Source organism: Berghia stephanieae, chromosome 2 (genome assembly GCF_034508935.2).
Source record: "Berghia stephanieae isolate SIO BIC M18660-M18661 chromosome 2, UCSD_Bste_1.3, whole genome shotgun sequence".
Taxonomy (NCBI): Eukaryota; Metazoa; Mollusca; class Gastropoda; order Nudibranchia; family Aeolidiidae; genus Berghia; species Berghia stephanieae.
The window spans coordinates 89,395,525-89,412,657 of NC_088361.1; the positions used below are offsets into that span (position 1 = coordinate 89,395,525).

At 33.2% G+C, this 17,133-nt stretch overlaps 1 protein-coding gene across 3 annotated transcripts; it reads right to left on the bottom strand.

Moving 5' to 3' along the window:
• Positions 1-1,428: 1,428 nt before the first annotated feature.
• Positions 1,429-15,068, bottom strand: LOC144965780 (coiled-coil domain-containing protein 89-like). Of its 3 annotated transcripts, none has more exons than XM_078901486.1 (9): positions 14,959-15,068; positions 12,334-12,499; positions 11,069-11,269; positions 10,152-10,423; positions 9,384-9,514; positions 8,766-8,902; positions 5,689-5,771; positions 4,872-4,965; positions 1,429-3,853 (listed from the first exon to the last, which is right to left on the bottom strand). In XM_078901486.1, the coding sequence occupies exons 2-9, from the start codon at positions 12,394-12,396 to the stop codon at positions 3,767-3,769; spliced, it is 1,068 nt and encodes a 355-aa protein (XP_078757612.1). In that variant the 5' UTR covers positions 12,397-12,499; positions 14,959-15,068; the 3' UTR covers positions 1,429-3,766. The 3 variants fall into 3 exon arrangements, with proteins under 3 accessions (XP_078757612.1, XP_078757613.1, XP_078757614.1); XM_078901487.1 differs by lacking the exon at positions 14,959-15,068 and adding an exon at positions 13,116-13,196; XM_078901488.1 differs by lacking the exon at positions 14,959-15,068 and adding an exon at positions 12,902-12,966.
• Positions 15,069-17,133: the final 2,065 nt, after the last annotated feature.

Genomic DNA, 17,133 nt, shown 5'->3' on the forward strand with positions numbered 1-17,133 from the left:
GAAACAGTCGAATGTATAGTTATTGCTTTGGGAGATGATATTTTTTCCTTGTAAATCATCTCTCTGTTATGTACTGTATTATGTTTTATTTACATGTTATATTTGATTTGTTAACATTTGAGTGTATTCCTCTTAGTGGGGGCCTGTGCTTGTGTCTGGATGAGACTTTTAGGTGATCTCAAACTAAGTACTTTGACAGTGTGCTCTTGGAATCTACATCTGTTTCCTATTTGAACCAATTCCCCTTTGTCTTACCTTATCTTGGGTGCTTTAATTGAATTCCATAATACAGCGAAACCTTGTTTATGGTTTCTGGTATGGCAATCACTTTGTGATTTGTAGGTTCTGAGTTCGAGTTCTGTTGTGGGGGGCCCAAATTTAGGCCTTGGAAAGGGCTTTTTATTCAAATTATCTAACCATATTGATGTGCGAAATGAATAACTAGTTGATAACAGCATTATCTCTGTCAACAAAAAAACTGTAGTTAAAGCACCTTAGAGGTGTAATTTATTGCCCTACAATTTTAGTATTACGGTTTCGGACATCTATTTATGTATTTTGAGCATATTTATTGGATATCGCACCATATTTTTAAAAATCTCCATGTTTTATGATCCAGTCCTCCTTTACCGTACATTTTCTAGTGTAGTTATACATGCAGACAAGTAACCTTTTAATTTCCCCATCAACTTTTTTTGTCTGGTGCTGAAATGGCCTGAAAGGGTCGTTAGCGCTCTTCAACCTCCAGAGACAAAGAAAATGCCATTTGAATTTAAAATTGACATTTGTCTTAAGAATAAATGGCTTCCTCCATCAAATGTATATTATAATAAGCTGTTTAAAATTTTTTAAAGAACAACAAAAGAATGTGACAATGTTATGTGATTTTTAAAATTTTAATTTGGCAAATGGAGTTTTTGGAATACTAATTTATACATAGCATTATAGTGGGTAAATTTGGCAAATGGATTTTTAAAAAACATATTTATACATTCAAGTTAAATGGCATCTGAAATAAGAGAGCTGAGAGCTCAGCAATAGTGTGCCTATTTCAAACTTCTTACTATTTCTCTTATTGAAATAAAGATGTTCTACGATACTGAACAATCTGGAAACGTGGAATGACAAGAAATTTACATGAAGTTATGAATTACAATTTCCACTGAATCACACATTCATACACCACAGTATGCATCACGCCACAAAGCCATAGACTAGAGCGGAGCAATTGGAAAAATGTAATGGTAACAAAGAACACTTTTGTATGTTTTTGTACATGGGTGCAAACTGGGGCAACACCTACAAACACAACTCAAATCCATTTGCACGGTTTACAGACTCTTCACTAAGTCTTGGATTACTCAGCAGTCACTGCTTGCAATAGCCACCAATCATTTTTTACAATACATGTGTATGTGTATATATATATATATATATATATATATATATATATATATATATATATATATATATATACACAGTCGACTTCGTTTAATCGCACACCCTCGGGAGTTCAGATTAGTGTGTCGATTAAGCGAAGCTAAAACTATCATCTAAGCACCAGCTTTCATGTACCGTTCATCTAGCACCTTCCCCTCTGAGGCTTCTACAGGCCTGGGACCATCATATTCAAGACATTAGGCCGATTAGAAGGGGCAGTTTTTTTGTTTATTTTATTTTATTTTTAAAAAAATTATTATTTTTTCTTTTGTGTGTGTGTGTGGGGGGGGGGGGGGTGTTGGGGGCTTTTTCTCATTAAACTTCTCTTTATATTCATGTTTCATTGTCAACAGAGTGTGATATTATTGTTTGTAAGAAGGGTAATCGTGAAGCGTTGATTGTATTAAAGCCTCGTCTCGTCTGCATTGTAAATGTCATTAGAGGCTTAAGAAGTTGTTTCAAAACTTCATCACTCCATTGGCTGGTAGAAGAGACATCAGCATAGTGTTTTTCACCATGTTCTTTTTCAACTGTTGACCTTTCCATCTCGAAAGCCAGCCTTAAGTTCTTAAGTTGATGCCAGTTTAGTCGCCTTTTGAGTGTATCAATGTGAACACGGACCGTATAGCTCAATCAAAAGATGAGACGAGAGTCCTCCCTGTAATCGTTTCTTATTGTTCACAGCCCTGTAGAGGAAAACAATGCACAGGTAGAGAATTGCAATCGAGTGGTCAGACAATGTACACAATCACACGTCAATGGGTGGACGGCGATCATGTTCACACCTTGTGATGCACACAGCAAGTGCTGAGTCAATTAGCCCGGCGTGTCAGGTAATCCTTTGATTTCAGTTAACAAGCATTGTGCGTCTGACTCTGACCTAGTCGGGATCAGAGGGAAGTGTGTTAACGGGAAATCTTTTTTCACGCTCGATACGATTTTAACGTGCCAAACTGGTTCAATGTGAAACACATTTTCATTACCTTTTTTAATTGTATTTTTAGATTTTTTTCTCAAATCAAGATGGAATCAAGATGTAGCGATTAAGTGGAGAAGGTGTGCAATTAAGTGGAGCATTTATATAGAAAAAATTCTATTTTTTTCTGAATGTGTAGTATATAACCGAAGTGTGTGATTAACTGATGTGCAATTAAGGGGAGTGAACTGTATATATACATATATAACCAAAAAAATCTTTCTGTAATGTTTACTTGAAAAAACATTAAAACGTAAGTTTTCTTTTCAAAATAAATATTGTTTTTTACGCATGCAAAAAAACAAGTAAAAAAAAAAGTTTATATTTCAATGTGGATAGGGCATCTCAAATTTAATCATTCTGTTATACTTTGATTACTTCCACTAAAAACTTGGAATAAGAAGATCTCGGGTAAAACCAGAGCGGGAGCTCTCATTATAACCGAGTTCCAGTGAATCAATTATGCTTCCCTCGCTTTTATTATTTAATTATTATAGTCCCTGTGTCAAAGTCAATTTTCTGGGAAAACTTATTTCTTATTATCTGTTGTGAGTTTTAAAAAGTGTGTCAGATATAATACCATTGCAACAGACATTTTGAATAGAGTAACAACTGTTAAAATTATTCAAAGCCTCCTTACATCCTGTCAGGGAGATTTTTAAAAACTGGTCTGAACATAGGTGATGTAACTCCCTGATTTTATTTTCCTTGTTGAACTTGAAGCTCATTTTATAGATCTGATTATCTTTCAACAGATAGTTTTAGTGCATAGGTTGAATAGGTGTAAATAAATAATTAAATTCACATTAAACATAAGCATCCACAACTTAAATTGTGAAACTTTAATGTGCAATTTTACGTTATGAGACATCTTTGCATTCATCTCTCTCATCTTTCTTCTGTAATAAAAAAAAGGACGGATTTTGAAAGTTATTGTCATAGTTCAATATAACAACCAAAAAAAGCTTTGATATATAAAGCTTAAACCAATGAACCCTTATTTAACAATAACAGTTTACGGCAAATAAAACTTTTCTTGTTCAACTGCATTCAATAGAATTATTTTTCTTTAAAAAACGAAAAAAAAAACAAACAGAAATTTTTTAACAATTAATGATAATAATATAATAATAAAATAAAGATAGAAATGCATTTATTCATATTTCAATTCAATATCTTTCAAACTAAAATCAAGAGACAGATATAATGAACATCTTTAGATAGCAAACTTCATTTCAAATCTTCACTGGCTTGCATTTGCAAAGGCCCCCATCTCTGCAAATGTTCAGTTACAGTCCAATCAAAACGGGGAACAGTCACAGATTACTGTAACGAGCAAGGCAAGAAATTTTAGCTGTACAAATTCCTCAGTTTTTCATTTAACTCTTTTTCCTTCTTCAGTAAATCAGCTGAATGTTTTTTGAAGGCTTCGAATTCCTGAAATAAATTTGAGAGGAAACAATTCAAATTAGGGAGGGGGGGGGGGGAAGAGCTTACTAATATCAGACAATAGAATTGGATCAAGTAAGAAAAATTGATGTTTGTTCTATCACTTCGTTGTAGTGGAAAAATGCCTGAGGATTTAATCTACATGCTTAAAAATATGTGTGCAGGTCTGTGATAGTGATAATGCTAGTATGTGTTGACAACTGCAAATTTCTGCTTAACTCTAGAATTAAGGGACTTGGTTGGACTCATGTGTAGTCATAAGCCTAGTGGCGTTTAAAACCGCATTGTCTAAATCTTTATAAATTGTGGCTATTGCCACGATCTGGTTTTATGTCAGAGTGAACAAGATTACAAAAAGTGGATATAAAGTACAATAATTATCAGAGCTAAGGTTTTTAGTCTTTTGCTCTTTAAGAAACTATATATTTTTCCCCTCACTAAAGCAATAAAACTTAATCCAAGTCTAGTGTTTCTCATTTATAACTTAAATTTTTAGCATGAGAATCAATATCGTTTTGGGGCATAGGTCACAGTTGACAAATGACGTTAAATGATCTAAAATTGTTGCAAATTTTGAAAAAAAAAACAGCTAAAAACCAAGAAAGAAATTGGCACATGAGAACTTTATTATAAGTTAAGATTTTGTCAACTGGAATTTAAATTGTGTAGCTATGTGGTCTTGTGGTATGACACTCTCCTTTATATTGGAAGGTGCTGGGTTCAGCCCCACTATGAGCAGCGCATAGTTGAGTCCTTGGAAAACACTTTTTACTCACATTCTCTTTCCATACTCAGATGTAAAATGAGTACCTGGCCTTTAACAACGTTATCTCTGTTGGAAAAAAAATATTTTAATATCTCATAACAGGCGTCATGTCTCGTCCTAAATGTTATTTATTGCTGCTGGCTAGGGGACCCTTGGAAAGTGCTTTGAGCATGTTCAGTGAATATTGCGCCATATAAATGGTCATTTTAAAAAAATATTTAAAATAAACTATTATGATACCTTGGTCAATTCTGATTGCTGATAATGTGCGTCTTTCAAGTCCTCGTTTAATCTCCTCACTTTTAGGTTTGCATTCACGGCCTCTGATTCTCTTCTGTATATAGAAAAAACGGCAGTCAAACATAAGTGGTGGGATCAGCTGAATTTGAAATAAAAAATGTTAACTAATTTGGTGCTTTTAACTAGACCATAGGGTTCGCAATGACCCCTTCTTCTCTGTTCCATATAATACAGTCCCAAACTGGTTTTTAAATAGAGTTGCCACCATTAAATAGCATAAAATGTTTTTTGAAAAAGGGCTTAGGCTTAAAGTGTTGAAATTTCTATATTGGATGGTTGGCCACGTTTATGCGGGACATTTCCATTTCACCATACTTTATGTGTCATACTTGCATTGTTCCATTTAATCCCATTATTCAAATGACAAAAACGAAAAAAAGCGATTGAGCACTCGATTCATACGTATTTGGAGTTGGTTTAAATCATAATTTTTTTTCTTGCATTTCTGTCGACCCAGCAGTAGTTAGGTAGCTAGCTCTGATAATATATTTGGTGGAAAAAGTACTGCAATAGACAATTATACTATACTGTTTGAAAGGGTCTCAAGTTATCATTATTTTATGTGTTTCACATTACAGGCAAATAATTTTTTTCTAAACTATGGCAGCTCCAAACTACAAGCATCAAGTTAAAAGCTTGGAGTCCCGAGAATAAATTTCATTTTTGATTTTTAGAAACAATCTGAATAGGTGTATAATTTTCTTCCATTTGGCTTTTCCTCAGCTATGAACAATTATACAGTTATTTTGAAACTTACATAAATTTTTCCTCCATGTCTCGAACTGACTTTTCCATTTCCTCAATTTTCTTTTGCAGAATTTTGTTGTTTTCTTGTTCTTTCTATAAAACAAGAAAAGAAAAAACCTCAATTAATTCAAAAGCGGTCACCTAACAAAATTCTTCAAAGCTCAAAGACAAGTAAAAATGACAATTACTATAATGAATAAGTCTGTACAGCTATATACTTTAATCAATGCAACACAAATCTTTAATTCAAGTCATGAGAGTAACTGATTGAGTCAATCAATTCGAACAATATTTGTCAAAATAATAGGATTGATAAACACAGTCATTTTGCATAAAGTAAGATACAGTACAGTCGCCTCCACTTAATCGCTCACCTTCGGGAGTTAGCTTAGTGTGTCGAGCGAAGAAGCTAATAATAGCATCTAAGCCCCAGCTTTCATGTGCAATTCATGTAGAACCTTCCATTCTAGGTTTTCTATGGGCTTGGGACCATCATATTCAAGATATAGCCTCATTAGAATGTTTGTTTCATAAGTTTTTGTTTTGTTTTTGGTTATTTGTTTGTTATCTTTCGTTTTTTTGTTTTCTTTTCTTTTTCATGTTTTACTGACAAAAAAAATGTGACATTATTGTTTGTAAGAACAATAATCATGAAGCGTTGATTGCTTTCTATTCTGTGCAAACTTTTTATAAATCCTTGTCTCCAATCCAGCCAATGTAGATCATCTGTCAAGCGTTCTTCTTAGATTTAACAGCGTTGTTTGTCCACCATGTCAAGTTTTTCAGTGTTTGTTAGGGGTCATGTGTCGCATTCTGATGACTCATCTTCATTATCCAGGCATTTTCTTTTGTGTGGCTGAACACAGTTCACCGCTAATGGGTATATTATTGTCCATTGTTACGAATTGATCGAATGCTTTGGCCAAAAAGTTGTCTTAAACGGGAACAACATTGTTGATTCATAATGTTGTTGGTTGTCACTGCAATCAAGGTATAACGATTAAGTGGAGATGGGGTGCGATTAAGTGGAGCGATTATATATAAAAAATTCCTTTTTTCAGGAATGTGTAGTGTATAAGGGGACTTTGTGATTAACCAATGAGCGATTAAGTGGAGTGAACTGCATCTACAATAATATTTTAAAAGATCATGTGACTTTTTGTATAACTTTAAATCCCCAATTTTCTCACTTGGCCAACATGGGTGATTCCTGTTGACATCAGACATCTTGTTTGATGAATTATCTATATTCCTTCATGGAATGCCTAGGCAACGATGTCTTATGTCTTATAATATTTTATAAAAATCTAATCAAGCCTATCTATAGAATTAAAGACAGGCGATTAACATTTGAAGTCTTCAAAGTTTCTTAAACATAGAAATTACATAATTCTTATTCGTTGTGATTTACTTGCTTTGGTTCATTAATAGCATTTTATATGATGTAATATTATACTGGACATAAAAATATAGGAGTATATCCACAAAGAAAGAAAGAAAGAAAATTGTTGAGCTTTCAGCATTACATTCATAATGAATGAAAATTAACTATAGTGTCCTTTCTAGTTTCCTTTGTCAAAGTGATACTAGGCTGCTAGAAGCTGTGGACTGTAAAAAGTAATAAACAAAAATGAATATAACAGCTTCAAAAAATAACAAAATACCAAACACGGAATGTCTCGGGCTCAAAACCCTTCTTCAGCCAACAACAAAAAACAATAAAGACATAAATACATTACTAAATTCCAGATAGATGATAGGTCCTTTCTGTAGAAAAATCTTGGAAAGTAAACCAAAAAAAAAAGGAGTTCCAAATTGATCTCAATGGGAGCGATCTATATTCATGTTTTCGTCCAACTGAGTCATCAATCACGTGAATTTTTGCTGTCCAGCAATTGGGCATTTCTGAACAAATGTTAACACGCTGCTTTGTTTATGAAAGTTGTAAACATACCCATGTGTCAAGCTGAACACAATGACCAATCGTAATGTTAAATAATTCAAAACCTGTGAACACTTTTCACTATGTAGGTCACTTTGAGCACATTTTGCAATGTGACCAATGACCTCGAGCACATGGAAAGTTAATATAGATCATGCCCATTAAAACAACACATACAATTTTGGTGCACAAAAATAAAATAGAGAAATTGTGGGTAGAATAGAAATAGGTGTAAAATGTATCCTTGCAATAAATATGATATAACGGTGAAAATAATAATCCAGAAGCATTCTCATGCATACACGCTCACTCAAACACACACACACACACACATACACACACACACACACACACACAAAGTTGTGATCCAGTATTTACAATTACATGTAATATGATAACTAGAGGAGGGGGAATGTTTAACAAAAAACAAAAATTTAGCATATAACAAACAAGTCAGGCTTGTCTATTGATTATGTGTGCACACCAAAGACCAATAATGTGATTTGATTGGTGGTGAGATTTTTTTTTTTTTTCAACTCTAAAAATGTGAATTTGCACATGCGAAGGAAAACCAATAACTTAACAAAAAATTGAAACAAGCATTTGAAAAACAAAAAGAATTTTTTTTTAAAATCATATTACCTCTGATTGTATTATGGTGACCAGTTTTAAAGAATAACAGACATTGTTTAATCAATACAAATAAATTGCACTTAACATGAATAATATTTACATACAATTGCTACCTTGTAATTAAAGTAAGGATTTAAGTTACCAATAATATTTCATCAATGACTCATTGACTTATAACCAAAGCACATCATCTGATTTCATCACATAATTTTACTGAAGCTTTTTCAATTTTGCTTACATTAAAAATTTTGTTTATTTTTTATCTTTATCAACTTAAACAAACCAGACCAAACTTGGTTTATTGAGTTCAAAATTGCTGAACTTTACTGTTTGCCTCGAAAGACACTCAAAAATTCACAGAATTTCAAACATATAAGAGATGCCCGATAACCTAATTCAAAAAATGTTAGAATGGATGTAGTTCAAAAATCTTCAATCAGGAGAGGATACTTGTTTGTATCTTATAAAAGAACAATTTAATGTAAATAATATATTGTTTTGATCATACTCACTTGAACTATTTTGCCACGCTGCATCACAAGAGACAACAACTCATCTTTTTCTTTCGTCAGTTGTTGAAATTTCATGTTGTTCTCACTTTCAGTATTCTGTTTACTATCCAACTGCATTCGTAGCTTATACTCTGAACCTTAGTGACATAAGTGTTAAATAATAAAAAATTCAATTATCGGCATAGACCCTTGTCTGGAACACTACTAAACATGTGTAAATATTATAAATGGTCAAAATATTTAGGATATTTTAAGAAAGCTTGTATTCAACACTGTTATTGTTAAACAAAAAATGTGTGCTAGAATTATGGGAACGTACTTCCCAAGACATTATTGACATCCATTTTTTACATACATAGAAATAATATCTGGGAATTATTACTAATGCGAAGTTTAAGGCACAAGAGAATAGTGCTCTTCAGAAAAAAGTTACTTTGGGAGAAAAAAAAATGTTTTATCAAAACATAAATCAACATAAATCTTAATAAGTTATAGTCAAAAGAACGTTAAACAGAACAATCATGTACCAAGGTATGAGGGTCTATGATATAATCTCTCTGGGTAAACTCAAATGTGAGCTCCGTAGACAGATGTACCAATAACATATAATAATTCTACCTTTCAACTTTTCTTCGGTATCTTTAATTTTCCTCTGAAGGCTCTTGATTTGTTCATTGCTTGAATTCTGTAATTCTAGCAGTTGTTTCCGTAATGAATCTTCTCTGCTGCGACCTTCAAACTGAACTTGTCTGAAAATGCAAGTGTAGTGTTTGTTTCAGAAGATAATAAAAAAATCTTTCTCTCCAAATATTATATAGCAACTCTGTGATTTCACATTATCATTTTACAAGTTAATTTTTTTTTAATATAAAGGAAACGTGGAAAAAATAGTGGTCTGAAAGCACTCCCAAGAGTGGTGAATTAATCAGAGATCGACTACACACTATCCTTGACCCGAAAATATCAGATCAACAACATTGGGATGCTGCCTGTAGATAATATACATATTGCAGTCTGCATGAATAAGTGACAATACGGAAAACAATACCATAAGTGCTCCCACAGCAAGCAACAACCACATCCTTCACTGCCCTATGAATAAACTTGATGGAGATGACAATATAGTCTTAATAGCAGAGTATAGCTCACCAACACGATTGACCTCTTTTTAGGTGAAAGTGTGGGCATACACTACAAACAGCTACATTAAAGAATCACCTAGTTTGAAATTTTAGAACAATCTCTGCTCTAAAGATCTCACTTTGCATAATTCCATTCTGATGGGGGGGGGGGGGGGGGGGGGGGTTAGGTTTACAACTAAAAATTAACACAAATCATTTAGTTAGTGTATATTCATAACAATTTGCACATTTTCTAAATATTCACCTGAGTTTTTGTTCCAGCATATTACTTTTTTCTTTGAGACTTGAGCACTGTTTGTCCAAATCACAAATGATTTGATCCTTCTCTGCAGTTGCTTTGGAAAACATTTTGCTATTTTCTTCTTTCAGACGCGCATTCTCTTCCCTGAGTTCTTGATTTACTCGTTTATACTCATCTTTGATTCGAATCATCTCTTCATGATTTGATGCTAAATTATTAAAACGAGTATCAAGAGTATTGAATTTGCGTATTTCATTTTTCAACATTGCATCTGCCTGTGAGAAAAAAAAATGGATAAAATAAGGAATAAAAAATCAAGTAGAACCAAATCCTAAGAGATTCTTAGCAATTATTATTTGTAATTGGTTGAACAATAACTTTTCCTCAACATAATCAAAATTCTTCAATGATCATATTATTGACGAAAATAAACAAAATGGAAATGTGAAAAATCATTTTTATCGTTTTGACACCAAAAAAAAGATAAAGATGATCATGACACAATAACTTGTTATATTTTTACTTGTCTTTCGTTCCTTTCTATTTTTAAAAAATTATTATTTTCTTATATATGACGTTTGTATCATTGAATAAAACAGCCAAAGATATTAGTAATGATTATTTTTATGTAGGTTGTGCAATCCTTTCATACTCTTCCCTTCAATACCAGGACCAGTCACATTTAAGCTCTGAATTCTAAGTGAAAATCACAATTTAATACCAAACAGGGATGCACACTCTACAAATTCAAGAAATGGTGAGCACGTAACATACCATGCTGCTAAACACATTTATATCATAATGTGTAACTCTTGGTAGAGAATCACTTTTATGAGGCATTATCATTCAGACCCTCGATTCCACGCCTCATTTACAATTGTGATGAAGGAAGATTGATAAAACTGTTAACACATAATTACCTGGTCTCTAAAATCTGTCAATTCTTTATTTATCTTCTCAAGAGCCATGCTCCTGATGATACCTTCATCAGCCCGTTGCTTGAGAACCATAATCAATTGGCTTTGTTCATCTATTCTGGATCTTAGTTTGGCATTTTCTGTTTTATCATCCTCTGATAGCGATTTCAATTTACTGAGATTTCTTTGCATCTCATTCATATCCTGAGAAAATGTGAAAGGATATAAAACAAAAATATGGTTTTGAAATTAGTTCCAAAGCTTCTAACACAATTTTGTATTTAAGTCTTATCAATCAAACGAAGAATACAACAAAGGCATTTGGATGAGAAACATGCATTATCAATCAATTCTTTGTCTTTACACAACTATGAATTTAATTATACTTTTTAAGCAAAAAATAACGTTCTGAGAATATTATTCTAATTTATACTAGTTGATAAAATTCTGAATAAAACACAGTTGGTTGAAGCAAAAATGTGAATCATAACATAAGGTAAAGTCACATTCTACGGCAATCTGCTGTAGACAAAATGATACAAAGATAAAAAAGAATTTATTCACTGTCAGTTGCAACAAGAATAAAAGTTCTGTCATCTTCTATTGACCTCGAATGTATTCATAAACTTATATTGTGTGTAAACATCAATATATACTGAGCGCAATATTGAGAAGATATCTTTATTGAAGAAATCGAAAGTATTGTGGTCGCTTGATGATAGAAAACGGTTTATCATGGGATACAATTGTGAAATTACATAAATCAATTTTGATGTTCATGGAATTTTATATCTGTTGTGGACAAAAATTAGTAGGTTAGTAATACGTTTAGAAATATTTAGAAACACAAATAAAGATATGCTGTATGGAAACAATACTGACTTGTCAACATCACATACTTCTAAAAACTTTGTTTTAATTATCCATAATGCATCAGGTGGCCGGCAATAATTATTTCAAGAATTGTTACAAGGAATTGCGAAAGCATTAATTCAGTTATTTTCAATTTGAAGAACTTTGCATCAGCCATTGGTCAATGAGCCTAATGAATAATGTAATTATAAACCTACTTCTATTCCAGACTATGACAGTGATAAGTACCATAACCCTTTAACCTTTTAAACCTTTTAATCAATTTCTTCAACATAAACCCATCCTCAAAATTTTGTAAACATCCTCAAATCAGTAACATAATAAAGTTATTTCCTATTCAAAATCTGTGGGAATTATTTTTAATTTAGTCCATCACAAATTTATGCAATTTTTACCTGTGAGCTAGCTGTGACCATATCATGGAGTTTCGTCTCTTTTTCCATTGTGTTTTGAGCCATAATCACAAACCTTTGTTTAATATCACATTTAATGCAACCGTTTGAGGTGAATGGGACAAATATCAGCTGTAGACTCCATCACTTCTGAATGACAATCCTACATCTGTGAATAAGAGTGAATCAGAGACATAAAGGTTGAGTTTTGACGGCAACTCTACTGTTTAAAATTTAGGACACAAAACTGTTCCTTGCACATTTGGTTTGTTTTTCAAAAATGCACAAGTTTGCGTTGCAATGAAGAATGTGTTAAGTTTGCAACGCAGCCGCAAAAATGCAACAAATCACGGAGACAGATTTGACCAGCTTGATTAGCGTTGAGAAATAGAAAATTGTCCTGGCATGAAGAGAAATGGAATGCAGTCTTAAACTTAAACCGTATATGGGGAATGTCAGTTTCTGTAAATACGACGAAGATAATTCATCATAAACATTCTTTTAATTAAAATGGAAATTATGCCAAGAATTTTGATTTTCATCTAACTCCGTTTCATGAGTTAGTCAGCACCTCAATATTCACACCACTTGTTCTATCCCATCTGTTACTATCTCATCTTCATAAAATTGGGGAGGCCTTTCGAAAGCTCCTACATCCCCAGTATTCTTATTTTATTATAATGTTCTATTAGGGGGTTTGGGAGGGGAGACACTTAAAAAAGAAAAAGTCCCCCCCCCCTCCCAAACCCCCTACTAGAACATTATAAAAAAAGTTTCGCCCCTACTAGAACAAGAATAGTGGGGATGTAGGAGCTTTCGGAAGGCCTCCCTAAAATTGCAATGGCGATTAGTCTCTTCACAAATAGCTTCCAAGCAAACACTGAAAGTGAGTCTCTATTTAATTTGTCTCACTTCCTTTAGTGTAAAGTGTCATTAAAAAACGAAGTGGTTATTCAGAGTCGACTCTGGATAACTGTAGGCAGTTATTCAGAGTCGACTCAGGATAACTGTAGATGGTTATTCAGAGTCGACCCTGGATAACCATGTGTACAGATATTTAGAGCCGAGTAGCCTATCGAATTATCGAGTTGAGTTCTTGCGAGATGAGTTTCTTTCAATGTGATACCAGTTTACTACGGTTATTTTGTGACTTTGGCAATTTTAGTGCCAAATTCTTAAAACTTGGCGATTTTTCAACTTCAGTCGCTTATAAATAAGAATCTTTAATCAATTGCAAAACATATTCCATCAACAAAGCAAATTTAAATTAGCTTATAAACAACCATTTCTTAAATCGATCAGCCTAACTTATTATCTCTCTATTACCAAATGATATCTATAAACGTAATATGAAGATAGAAGAGAGAGAGAGAGAGAGAGAGAGAGAGAGAGAGAGAGAGAGAGAGAGAGAGAGCGAGAGAGAGAATTAATGAATTGATTTTTTTTTTTAATTGTTTTATAATTAGACACAAGTTGTAATGAATTCTATTAACAAATTCAGAACAATCAAACAAAGACAAAACAAAACTTTAAAAGGAAGAAAAAAAAAAGACACGCTTATAAACCTTATAAAATCGTCAAATGAATGTATTATCATGTTACAGCTAAAAAGTACACAAATATTTACACCCATTTGCTCCATCCCCTTCCCTTTCGATCACCTTCTCATTCATGGCCACCATTGTCTTGTGCTGCCTTTGACATTTGGCGCCAGCGTGTCTAGACTAACGTCATAAATAAAGGAGTGTCACCAAATTCATGCAACTGAGCAGAGGTGGCAAAAAATGATAGAAGGCATATTATTGTTGTTTGTTTTTTTCCCCTGAGAAGAAAATGTTTGATATGACAAAAAACAACGGAACATTTATGAACAAATCCTAAAATCCCAGAAATCCGCGGAAGATTATCATCACTGGTCCCCACATTATTTTTTTTAATATTTTTTTTTTTTTTTTTTTTTTGGCAAAATCTCGACAATTTGCAAAAAATTGCAAATTTTGCGGCCGCAATGCAAATCACCGATACAAAAAACTGCCATGACAGAAGAGACAAGAAAATACCAAAAAGTAAAACGATTTTTTCCCGTAGGGTTAAACAGGTGGGAGAGAAGAAAAAACCCAGAAAAACCGTGTGGTTGGTAACTGGAAGTTCATCACTCATAACTGTCTACAGTTGTTATTCAGAGTCGACTCCCCGACTCTGAATAACTGTAGACAGTTATTCAGAGTCAACTGTCTATAGTTATTCAGAGTGGACTCCCCGACTCTGAATAACCGTCGCCGTAGACAGTTATTCAGAGTCGACTCTGAATAACCGCAGCCTTAAAAAATGACAAAATTTGACGGACAAGTATTAGGAGAGGTGCGCAAGTTTTTGATTTGGAGAGCAATCTGTTGCATCACATAAGTTGAATTTAATTTGCTTTGACTGTATCATCTATATATCTTATTCAGAGGTTCTTGAGGATAAAACAGAGCTCAACAAGAAAATTTGGATTGCCACCCGGTCGAGCTTGGCCAAAACAATAACTTTTAAATCTCAGATAATTTACGTCCAAAAAATAAACTGAAAATATACAGAAATTAAAATCTTATTTCTATCTTAAAATAATTGATATGTAAATCTAACCTTCTACAGAGTAAAAACATGTCTTTTTGCTGTTGAGGTTTGATAAATCATGTTGAATCGCCGCATAAAGAGGTGGCCGTCGTGAATGAAAACAATGTTAGCACGGAAGTAGCTAATTATTTTATATTTTTAACATAAACGAGCTCTAATGCACACGTCGTACTAACAACAATACACCACGTTTAAAAAGTCCCGGGCCTATTCTGATATATCTCTCTTCAATCCCTTCCGCCACGACATCATAAGATATCGATGAAGGAATATAGATATTTCATGTCACAAGATGTCTAATGTCAACAGGAATCACCCATGTTGTCCAAGTTAGCAAACTGGGGGTTAATACTCTTGCTCAAGGAAAAAACCCAAAGTGCCTAAAGCGGGGCTCGAACCCGGGACCTTCCAGGCCACAGTGCAATGCCTTAAACACTCGGCTACTTCGCCCCACATTATATTAAAGATATCAACTTAGGTTTTGAGAATAAAGGATGCTAACAAAGATTCAATGAAGTAATATATACAATAATTTATGGATAAAGACCGGTAGGATTGGCAGGATTTCATATAACAACGTGGAAAATATCGTCATAGATTTGTTGTTCGCTGTCATAAAATGTGGCACCATGGCTGTGGATTTTCGGACTCGAGTCTGAATAGTCTCCCGTGGCTATTCGGACTCAAATGCCAATGCGCATGTGCAATCAACAGATTATTTGGACCCAGTCTAAATAGTCTCCCGTGGGAGTATAGCTTTTGTTTTGTTTTTGTTTTTTAATATATTTCAATTATTGATAATTGCATAAAATTAATGCAAATCACAATTACGATTTTAGTAACTGTCAACAGGTAGGTAGTCTAAACCCGTTTTATTTGACGAAAAAGACAAAATCATTGATCAATTGGAAGTCCAGATAGCAATTAAAAAGAAAAGAGTTAAAACTTTTCAAAAGTAAAAAAAAAAGTCAGTCAAAGTAACTGGTATAAATGAAAAGCTTTTCTTATAACATAACACAATGTCCAAATAAAATCAGGACCAAAATAAACAATTTAATAATTACATATTCTGATAGTGTGAGACAGCCAACAATCCTTCCACAGTCCAGTAGGGGTATGAGATGAGTGATATGGACAAAACAGAATTTCTTCTGATCTCTTTATCTATGTCTTTATCAATTCCACCCTCTGCCTACTGCCCACAGAGTGTCATCCTCCCCTCTGTATACGCACGCACATTGGAGTTTGAGTCCGAATAACCACGTGAGACTATCCAGACTCGAGTCCGAATTGTCACTTCGTTGTCTCATTGCTAGAATGTTAAAGAATCAATTTGAGAAAAAATCCGTTCAAAACACCGTTAATTAATCCATGGATGTATTTTGATTGTAAATAACTGCATGGGTTAAATAATCCTGCATACTTCCAAAGTAATATCCATTTTATGAGCAATCAGACTTGTTTAAAATAAATAACTAAGTAATGAATAATTTAAACCGTTAAAGCCAAGTCTGAATTTCTTTTAAATTATAAGTATACGTGATCCACAAAGAGAACTGTAACACCGGCATGTGTGACTCGAGCTTCAATAAATTGGTGTGATGATAAAATAATCTCATTTAAAGTAAAATCGATCCTCAACCATTTGCATAATTAAAATACGATAATAATAATAATAATAATAATAATAATAATAATAATAATAATAATAATAATAATAATAATAATAACAATAACAATAATAATAATAATAATAATAATAATAATAATAATAATAATAATAATAATAATAATAATAAGCCTATTTCTATATCGCCTTATGCATAAAGCATGAAATATCAATGCAAAGCACTCATATATTCTAACGATGCACGGTGTGATTTCTCATTATCACTATTTCATTGTCATCATCGTCGTCGTCATCATCATCATCATCATCATCACCATTTAACACCGCATTACGGATATATGATTAACATCAACGCCAGCACCACCATCAATATTATCATTGGATAATTGCATTTAAAATGTTATAGTTGTACGTTTCGCTCATTATATATTATTTAGAGATGATTTCCAGCACAGGTTCTCAAAGATCCTCTTCGCTGGACTCAGGTGTCATCTTTGTTTCTTCCGGTTGCCGATTACCGTGAAGACAGAATGTGATGCTTGCCTTGTAATCAT